Raw genomic sequence first — 11,167 nt, 5'->3', positions numbered from 1 at the left:
TACCCAAGAGTTGTTTACCTCCTTTGAGCCCTTAAGAGCTCTTCTTTCACTCTTCCAGGAAGATGGGGCGATTCACCCTTTAAAGGTACCTGGATTATTCCTAGAAGGTCCCATAGTCACCTGGAAACTTCTCCTTAAAGACTGTGATTACTTCCACTTCCCAGAGAATAGAGCTTGATTTCCTCCAGAGGGGCCCAGAGCATCACAATACAAAGGCCCAAGAGTGATAGCATGACCTTCTGTTACCTCTCCCACTAGGGCAGAGAAAATGACCCTAATTTCTGGCATGGCATCTGCCACATACACCAAAGCTGAGTTCTCTTCAGAGACAGCCTTGGGTGTGTTAGGATTTCAGTTGCCTGGCAGGGAATTTACCCCATAGGTTTCACCCTCTCTGTGCCCTTCCAACAGGATAGAAACCAAGTCTTTCACTTGTCAGTAGGAGAGTAACAACTAATGTGGAAACCAGACTGGGAGGGGAGAACAGATGTATGTTTTCTAAGTCCAAGCACAAATGCTTAAGTCTCAAGAAAGTATTCCTCTCCTTTGTCCACTAATACTCCCTTTATTATTATTATTATTTTTTTTTTATTTTTTATTTTTTTACAGTAAGCCTCAATCTTTATTTTTACAGAGAAGGCATATAATGTAAGATGAAAACAAGTAGGACCAAAACATTCTGGCAGGGAAAAATATTCTAAAATATAACCAAGCTGAGGTTGTAATTATAAATCAGTCACTTTCTGGGCAGCAAGGTCTGATTTCAGCTGAACCTCAGCTAATTTCAAAGTCTTTTCTCTGTAAAGGGCACCACTCACTTTTAGGTTCGTCCCCAACATTTGCTTCTTTTCTCTCTGAAGCTCTTTTCTGTAGGGATGGGTGCTTTCCTCTATGTCTGATAAGGCAGCCACGTCACCACTACTCTTTGCTTGCTTCACAACTCTGCACCAAGTTGCTTTCAACCTTAACTAAGGCAGAAGAAAAAGAACCAAGGGTAACCAATTCCTTCTCCAAAGCTAATGTCAAATGACCAATTAGGAAATCCTCACTTCCTAATTTTAGATATTTGAAGAAACTGTTTATAGGGAGAACTCTGCTGAGATTATGAAGGCACTGGAACAAAACTGTTTGATTCCTGGAATAGACTATTAAAATCCCTTCAAATGGTGTTCTTTGTTTCCAGTTGAAGAGTGTCCCATAGAAACTTCCTGGCCTTTTGCAAAAGCAAATTTCTGGAAATTCTTTGATAACTTCACATTCCATGTGTTCTAAGAGCCACACCTTCATTGAAGTCAGAGCATAGCTGGGTGATATGATTTGAAAACAAGCTCTTTGCCAGGCCGCAAGAAGCGCAAAGAGATCTTCCATGTGTTCTATAGGTCTCTTCTTTGGAAATGTCAGCAGGTATTTCCCACTTGAAAGATCTTCTAGACTTAAAAAAATTCTGCCACACTGAACATAACGAGTTGCAGAATGGTTACTATTCTCTCTCTCTCTAATTTGTAGCAGCACAATGCAACAAAAATTACTGAATGCTAAAAGTGGTGAAAGAGATGTTACAGCAGTAATCATCTGCACATACTCTTTCTCAGATGGTTATACACAAACAATGCTTTCCTCTTTCTCTTCCTCTTCCTCACTATCAACACTCAACTTGATTTTTTTTACCTCTGATCCTATTTCATATGGCACTGAGCCTGGTACTGGGGAAGATTTCCTACTCAACTTGATCACCCTATTTTGACACTTAATGAGCGGAAAGCTGGAGTTAGGGGCTTGATCCATTGACAGCGATAAAGTCACATGATTCAGGAACACCTTCAAAGAAAATGTGGTTTTCACTCCAACAACCAAGCTATCTTCTATTACACGATACCATATCTTCTCTACCAGCTGTTCTGAATCTTGAAAATTATCTGATAACTTTTCATCAAAGGTATAGACAGGATTTTCTTCTTCACCACAAAGAGTGACAAGACATTCCTCCTCTGCACTTGATGTACTATCATCTTTCCCTTGAAACAGGTTCATTAAAGCCTTGTAAGATTTTGAAATAATTTTTTCCTTAAGCAAGAGATGCTGCTGTAATTCCTGAACAGAAACCAAACCAACCTTTCCAGAACTTTTCCATGTATATGTTAAGGTATGCTTTCATTCTCCTCCCCATAAACAAAACCTACCCCAAACCAAATACAGGAGCACACTGCACTGCGTGACACCGAATCTTGCTTTCCTGTTCTTATTGTGATCTCTTTCATACATGCAGAAGAGTGTGCAAGACAAAAAAGCCTCCCTTTATTATTATATTATGTATTATTATATACTAATTATATTTATATTACTTGTAATTATATTAGTTATTAGCTATAATATTATATAGTATTATTTTCCTTCTCCTCCTGGAGTCTGTCCAATATACCACATGCCCCTTCCTCAAGCATAGCTTACCCCCACCCCATAAAAATAAAGCCCCATGAGACCCAGGCTGGTCTCATGTGTTACAAAATGTGCCATCTCAAGTGCCTCCTGAATATGAAGAGATTTCTCCCCGGCTCTGTATGCTGGTGGAAAGGGTGAGCTTTGATACTTTCTTCTAGTTTTTCCAGGTGGTGAGAAGGAAGAGTCCTGGTCCCATGGATGAGGGGTGCAGGGAAAGATGGGGGCAGCAGGTATTTCCACCCTAGGCAATGGCTTGTTATCTCCTAAGGTAATTGAAATCAGATGTGAGGTTAATTTCCCTTGTGTAAACCACTCCCATTTAGGCTACCTGAAAAATGTGTTTGTCTCTTAAGAATTGACCTTGGGCTTCCCTGGTGGTGCAGTGGTTAAGAATCCGCCTGCCAATGCAGGGGACTAAGGGTTCGAGCCCTGGTCCAGGAAGATCCCCCATGCCGCGGAGCAACTAAGCCCGTGCGCCACACTACTGAGCCTGTGCTCTAGAGCCCACGAGCCACAACTACCGAGCCCTTGTGCCACAACTACGGGAGCCCGCGTGCCTAGAGCCTGTGCTCCGCTACAAGAGAAGCCACTGCAATGAGAAGCCCGCGCACCGCAACGAAGAGTAGTCCCCACTGGCCGCAATTAAAGAAAGCCCACGCGCAGCAACGAAGACCCAATGCCACCAAAAATTAATTAATTAATTAATTAATTAATTTTAAAAAAAGAATTGACCTTGACCTTATCCCTTGAGAAATAACAAATCTGGCCTTATTATGTTAAAGGCACAGCAAGCCCTCTTTTGCCTTGGGTTTTATTACAGTGAAGCCACACGTTTATGGAAAGTGCCTCTACTTACCCTCCAGATCGGTTATTCTCAATGCTGGCTAAACATCAGAACTACCTTAGGAGCTTAAAAAAAAAAAAGCAAAAAACCTATTCCCGGGGCTTCCCTGGTGGCGCAGTGGTTGAGAATCTGCCTGCTAATGCAGGGGACACGGGTTCGAGCCCTGGTCTGGGAAGATCCCACATGCCACGGAGCAGCTGGGCCCGTGAGCCACAATTGCTGAGCCTGCGCGTCTGGAGCCTGTGCCCCGCGACGGGAGGGGCCGCGATAGAGAAAGGCCCGCGCACCGCGATGAAGAGCGGTCCCCGCACCGCGATGAAGAGTGGCCCCCGCTTGCCGCAACTGGAGAAAGCCCTCGCACGAACCGAAGACCCAACACAGCCAAAAATAAATAAATAAATAAATAAATAAATAAGAAAATCCTAAAAAAAAAAAAAAAAAAACCTATTCCCTATATAGAAACTCTAAACATACATTTGCCCTATATCTCAACAATTCCACTTCTAATTATATGCCTAAGAAAGATGAGTGCACTGACAAGTGTGTGTACACCAAAAGACACATAAAAAAGGTTTATAGGAGGTTCGTTATGATAGCCAAAAACTGAAAACCACCACATTTCTATCAGAAATGGAATGGATGCATACATTGTGGCACATTCATCTGATGGAAAGAATAACTGCTGACTCCCACAACGTGGATGAATCTCACGGACACTGTGTTTAGGGAAAGAAGCTAAGGTCCAAAAGACCACATGCTGCCTGGCCCCATTTCTATCTGTGAAGTTCAAGAACAGGCAAAATGAATCTCAGGTGATAGAAGTACCCTATCATGGGGAGCTGGGATGAGTTACTGCCTCGGAGAGGCATGAAGGAGTTTTCTGGAGGAGCTGGAAAGTTCTATAGCTTCATCAGGATGTTGGTACATGGGTATAGATTTATGCAAAATTTCATTCTCCTGAAATCTTAAGATATGTGTAATCTCCTGTAATATACTATAGCTCAGTACAAATTTTTATAAAATAAGCGAAACTTTATAAAATACAAAATACCTAAGCCAGGACTCTCCTTCCCTGAGAGTCTGATTCAATTGGCTTTGAGGGGGGCCCAGACAAGGGGGTATTTTAAGAGTCTCATGGGGATCATTTTCCCAGCTTTATTGGGATATAATTGACATGTATAAGTTTAAGGCTTACAATGTAATGATTTGATATACGTATATGTTGCAAAATGATTAACACAATAAGGTTAATTAACATATCCATCACCTTGTGAAATAAAATTCATATTTTATGGCAAGACAAGAATTTAAACATAAAAAATGTTCTCTGCCCTTTGGCCTCCTCTCTCCCCCTTACTGAGCATTGTGTATCTGCATTATGCATTAATCAGACCTTCCCACCAGCAGAAACACCTGCTCAACCATAAAGACCAGCATTCGCCTAGCACCAACAAGATAACTCCTTAAAAGATAATGTTCCTTCTCGATCTTGTAAGAGGTCACATGACACTTAGGTCTGGATTGTGTAAATTGTCAATAATACGTCATTTAACGTACAGCCCTCTGTCTCAAAAATCTTATATAACCGTGCTTTGACCTCTAACAGGCAGAACAGAGCTTTCTGCGATGCTCTTCCCAGGTTATAATCCTCAATTTGGCTTGAATAAAATTTTCCATTTCTTTCTTAGATCAACAGATGAATTTTTCACCAACACCTCATATAGTTACAGTTGTGTAATAGGGAATTACCTTTGTATACTATTACAGGTTAATCACTAACTCGTTGCCCATAAGCTATGGGCAATTTACATAATGGCCCATCTCTGGGAACCCTGCGTCCCAGGTAATGAGCATTATGCTAAAATACCTTTGTTTACCTCACAGGAAACATCCTGACCAGACCCACCTGTGAATGACTACAGGAAGGAAGAAATTAGCACATCCCCTCTGGAAGTTGACTGGAACCAGGAAAAGTTTGACTTTACTCCCTCCCCTTTTAGTATAAAAGAAGCCTGAATTCTAACTCAGGCAAGATGGTTCTTTGGGACACTAGTCCACCATCTTCTCAGTCTGCCGGTTTTCTGAATAAACTTTCTATTCCTTGTCCCAACAACTCGTCTCTCGATTTATTGGCCTGTCACGCAGCGAGCAGTACGTACTTGGACTCAGTAACGTGTGTGTATGTGTTTAAGGACTTTTAAGATCTCTTCTCTTAGCAACTTTCAAATAGACAATACAGTATTGTTAACCATAGCGACATACTGTACATTACACCAGAGGATTTTATACACAGCCTGCTTTGAGAATTCTGACCCAGATAAGTGGACCTATCTATGCTCAGATAGATTTTCTCTGACCCTGTGGAGAACCCTTACAATCGTGGGGAGAAGGGGGGAGCATTTTGGCCCATGCAGGAATCTGGTCTACTGGACTGAAGCCGGCGACTTGGCCTTAAGGCCTAAGGAGAGTGTCTCACTCCTCCGTGTTTCAAATCTAATCATTTAGGCGAAGCAATGAAGGCAGAGGAGACCTACCCTCAGGAAGCCAGCCTCAGAGGCACTCAACCTTTCTGTTGCATGGGAAAGAAGAAAGGCCCTGAAAAGAGAAGATCCAGCCTACCAAGCTGCAGGTCTTGCCTCTCCAGTGATTCCCAACCTTGGCTGCCCAGTGGGATCATCTGGGGAGCTTTGAAAAATCCCAATGCCCAGGCTGCACTCCAGACTCTCTGGGGGTGGCCCAGGCATCAGCATTTTGTAAAGCTCCCCAGATGATTCCACTGGGCAGCCAAGGTTGAGAACCACTATTCTTAGCCCTACAGCCATAGGCCACACCCACACATTAAAGCACAGTGACCTTGGCCACTGTCCAAGAATCTGACCCCACTCCATCAGCATTGCCTTCTCTTGGAGAGAGATGGGAACAGGAAGGAGGAGGGCCGGAGACCTCCTCCTCTCACCAGCTCTGGGGAAGGTACTGTCCTAGGTGTCGTGCAGCTGGAACATACAGACTCTTCCTCAAAAGCCCTGCAACCTCGCAGCTGGAGGACACAACCTCACCAGCCACTTAGTGGACGTGAACATTTTTCCATTGTGCTGGATTGTTCTAGTAGCCTGGTTGTACAGGGGTCCATGCTTCCCAGAATCACCTTCCCTGAGTGGTTCCAGGTTAGAGCTGCCCAGAGTGAAGCAGCCCCCATTGAATGTTCATGGCGGTGAGAAACAGATGCTACTAGGTTCCAGTTTGCCCTGGCTTTGCTCTCTGCACGCCGCCTTCAGCCCTTCTCCTGAATGTCGGCCCTGCTGACCCACAGTGACACAATCACCACGGGATGCTTCACTGCAAATGCACAGAGGCAGCAGCTAAAGAACGAACAGCTTCCCATGGGTTTCTACACCAGCTCCTCTATGGTCTCACTCCTACAGCTGGACGTGGCCAGCTGCCAGGCTTCCTGACAATCTCTGACTCATTCACCTGTGTCCTTGCTTCAAGTGAGCACCTTTTCTGATCCCTCTATGCCCTTTTTCTGAACTTTTAATTTCCCAGTTCCTCCCACAGTTGGGTACGGTCAAATTCTTTTAATCCCTGATAACCTAACATTCATCATGGTTCTGCTTTTCTGATTCTACCCTGATGGACACACCACAGAAGGGCAGGAGGGAGCCTTCCAGGATGTTGCGAATGTTCTATATCTTGATCTGGGCCATGATTACACAGGGACTATAGGTACATATTTTTTTAATTAATCAAACCTTTTTTTTTAAATTGGAGTATAATTAAACCTTATTCTTTTTAAAGATTTTTTGGGTGTGGACCGTTTTCAAGTCTTTATTGAATTTGTTACAATATCGCTTCTGTTTTATGTTTTGGTAGTTTGGCCGCGAGGCATGTGGGATCTTAGCTCCCCGACCAGGGATCGAACCTGCACCCCCTGCATTGGAAGGCGAAGTCCTAACCACTGGACCACCAGGGAAGTCCCTCAAACCTTATTCTTAAGGTTCAATGAAAGCACAGCAATAGACTGAGTGCCAACCCATTCAGGCCTGGACCACGGACCCCCAGCCCCACGCCTGCCTGCTCACCTCCTCCCAGGCCCCAGCACGTCTCTCTCTGCTGCTGCCGCGGCTGCTGCCACTACTGAATATGCAACAGTCCTTCTAAGGACTCCTCTGCCTGCTGGCTCTGACAATAACAGATCATGATTACAAATGGCTTTAGACTGAAGAAAGATCTTTGGTCTTCATTAAGGTTTATTTGTGACTGTTCCAATGGTGGTTTCTGAGGGAAGAGAAAGAATGCCGATGGTAATTAGGTCCTCCTAATTGCAGTAGCTGCTGATTGCCTGTATTAAAAACATTTGAGGAAGTGTAGCAATTAGAGCTTCGGGAAATATTTTAAAACAAAGTGAAAAGAGGCCTCAAAGTGCAAGGATGCAGAGAGGCAGCCAGGAGCCCCTGCCCGGCTGGAGTAGACCCTGAGTAACCCTAGATGGCTGAGCCCCTCACCCCCGCACGATGGTTGTGACGGTCTCAGGAAAAAGAGGCATGTTTCCTCCAGTCACCCTCCAGACGTGGCTATGAATCAGCCCGTGGAGACACAACTTAACAAACAGGATCATAATGCCAGGCACATATTAATATACATACATACGCATTAGCCTGCCAAATCCACACAACAAGCTACAGCATTGTTCCCATTAAAGATGAAGAAACTAAGGTCTTCACTGAAGGAGAAAGTAGAAAACTTTCCAAGGTCATGTACACAGCAGGTGGCAGACCCCGACTCAAGGCACATGCCCATAACCAATACATTATTCCATGTCTTTCTCATTCCCAAAGCCCTGGATTCCTCTCACCATCAGCACCCCAGCAAGGCAAGCTTGCTTGTGAGTTCGCACCACCCCCTCCCACCAACACTTTATCGTGTCTCCTTCCAGAACCACTTCCAAACACCAAACCAGCTAACAAGTCCTCTTGCTGTCTCTCAGCCCTCCACAGACCTGCCCAGGCCCCTCCCCACATGTTCCCTGAGAATGAGCTCTCGGAATTTCTAAACTCCTCTTCCCAGGAAGATCAGAGGTCCAAGGTCTTTCATCTGTCCCTGCATTTCTACCTCAAAGAATTCTAATCACGCTCATCAATCATCTCGAAAAGTCTCCAATCTGCCAACCAAACTTTCCTTTTCCTCTGGCCTCGTGGTCCCCCGTTACGCTTAAACAGGAATGTAAGTAACATGAGGGAAGAGATTTGGGTCTGTTTTCTTTCCTGTTGTAACCCTGGTATTTAGAAGAGTGACTGGCACGTCGTAGGTGCTCAATAAACAGTCACCAAATGAATGAGCGCTTTTTTTTATCCAACCAGAAATACATCCTCTACATTTCTAAGCATCTCTTGGTACGTGGTGCTGTCTTAATTGTCAGAGATGCATCCCCTGTGTTCTTTTTTATCCAACACTTTCTCTAGAATCATACCTTCATGCCTTTCAACCTAGCCCAGATGGATCCATATGGCCACTCTTTGAGCCCAGGAAGCATTTGGATTTCTAAAGTCTGACTTCTAAGATGATTACCTCTATGTCACTGCTCCGATGACACCCCAGACAAAGGTGTTCTCAAACTCACCTGTGTGGTGCCTTGAAGAGAAGGTGTTTTACCGCACATTGTACTATGCCCATCAGGAAACAAGATTAAAACTTTATTTCCATCTCTTCATTGGTACTGGTACCCCCAAAAGAAATACTGGTCCATTAAGTAAGGAATGCTAATGGCTTACTCACCTCCTACTGACAGTGATGACAGGCTTGGTTAAGGGTTTTTACTAAGGACCATTAAAGGGAAGACTATGTGACAAGCTTCTGGGTTGCTTGGAAAGGAGAGACTGCACATAGATGCTGGGGGGATGGGATGGGTGTAAAGCGGAGGAAGGTGCAGGTGAATGAGGACGCAGATTCGGGGAAGGGAGGCTGCTGGTAAGAGTGCAAGTAACATAGACCACATGACTCAGAAATGTTTTCGAACCTGAAATATTTCATTGTTAATTTAAAAGAAACTCAATCCTTATTGATTAATATGCACCAGATGCCATTCTAAGCACTTTATGTGCATTGCTGCATTAACCCTCATGGCAATCCCACTGGGTAGGAAATCTTACCATCCCCATTTTATGAATGAGGAATGAGAGGCCTAGAGAGGCAAGATAACTTGCTCAGAGTCCCCTAACTAGTCCATCTATTTCTACAGTACATATTCCTGAACACTATATATGGAGGTCAGGAGTGGGAGGCTAGTGGGCTTTACAGTGTCTGGAAGCTTCTCTCCCACACACTTGTCCCTTGATTCATTCTGCAAATAACTTGCTGACTGCCTACAATAAACCAATACCATGCTCCGTACTGAATATATAAGTAGCATGTTAGAAAGTTTCTTTGGAGATTGGCTATTAGGACAAACTGAATATAAGCACCTATATCTCTGTTACCCCCAAACCCAAGAAACAAACACACAAAGGCATGGGAAAGCAAGAAAGTGTCATCAGATGGTCAGAAATTTTAAGTCAAAGCTGAAGCTGGGAAGCAGACAACATACACACTACAGATAAACAAAACTAGAAGGAACCATCACCCCAAAATTTGCAGGGGAATCTCCAGAAAAGGTAGGAATGTATGGAGAGGGACTCCAAGCTCAGAGTCAAGGGATACAGGCAGGAAGGGCAGGCCCAGGAGTACTTGTCAAGGTGATTAACTGGGGAGATAGAACAACTACCCCAGGCCTGTAAGAAGCTAACCAGGTAACAACACTGAGAAGTAGGATGAATTTTGAAAGTCTCATACGTGGATGCAAAACATCAAGAATAAAGAGAAAATCCTAAAAATTTCCAGAAAGAAGAAAAAGGTCATGTAAGATCATTGTTCCTTATCTTCCTCCCACCTGTTTTTATTTTTAAAAGAAGAAACTTCAGATTTTTGAATATGTATGAGTACAGGATAAAGATGTAAAAGTTATAGGAGGGCATAATTCATATAGCAAGATCTCTGCTGAGGTGGATTTGGTTGAGAAATTCTTCTCTTCCTCTAAAACAAGGGAGAAAATGCTAAGGATGGGTAGAGATGCAGCTAAGTTTCAGGGTAGATGGTCGGAAAATTGAGAGAGATCATGACCTGGTAGCCTCTGTTCTTTCTATTTTGAATAATTACTATGTGCCAATCACTGTCCTTAACATATCATTCCTCATTTGAATCTCAAAACGAACCTACATACACAGACTGGGGAAAACCATAGTGCATATATCAAAGGAAGAGTATCCAAAATATATTTTAAACGCCTATGAATTAACAATAAAAGTCAAACAACTCAATTTTTCTTTAAGTGAGCAAAAGCCATGAACAAAATTGACAAAAGGAAATATACATTAACCAACAAGCACATGAAATGGTGCTCAGCATTTTTAGCCATCAGGGCAATGCCAATGAAAACCACAGCAAGATACCACTTCAAACCTATTAGAATGGTTAAAATCAGATGTCAACAAGAATATGGAGCAACTGGAATTCTCATACATTGCTGTGAGAATGCAGAGTGGTACAACCATTTTGAATTATTTGGAAGTTTCTTATAAAGTTAAAGATACATCTACTGTATGACCTAGCAATTCCATGCCTAGGTATTTACCCAAGACAAATGAAAACATACATCTATTAAAAGGCATGCACACAATTGTTCACAGCAACCTGATTCATAATAGTGTCCCAAACTGGGAACAATTCAAAATGTCCATCAAGTGGAGGATGTATTACAAATTGTAGTATGTCCACACAATGGAATACTACTCAACAATATAAAGAAATAAGCCACTGATACCCATAACAGCATGGATGAATCTCAAAAACATT

General features: G+C 43.2%; 1 protein-coding gene across 1 annotated transcript; it reads right to left on the bottom strand.

Moving 5' to 3' along the window:
* Nucleotides 1-725: 725 nt before the first annotated feature.
* On the bottom strand, nt 726-8,939 carry LOC103002408 (Fanconi anemia group B protein-like). Its single transcript, XM_057528877.1, is given in 3 exon segments — nt 726-927; nt 929-2,112; nt 8,901-8,939. Coding segments are annotated over 3 exon segments (1,425 nt in total).
* Nucleotides 8,940-11,167: the final 2,228 nt, after the last annotated feature.

This window comes from Balaenoptera acutorostrata, chromosome 15, assembly GCF_949987535.1.
Source record: "Balaenoptera acutorostrata chromosome 15, mBalAcu1.1, whole genome shotgun sequence".
Classification (NCBI taxonomy): Eukaryota; Metazoa; Chordata; class Mammalia; order Artiodactyla; family Balaenopteridae; genus Balaenoptera; species Balaenoptera acutorostrata.
The sequence above is the reverse complement of the archived record's forward strand: the minus strand, read 5'-3'. Positions and strand labels throughout refer to the sequence as shown.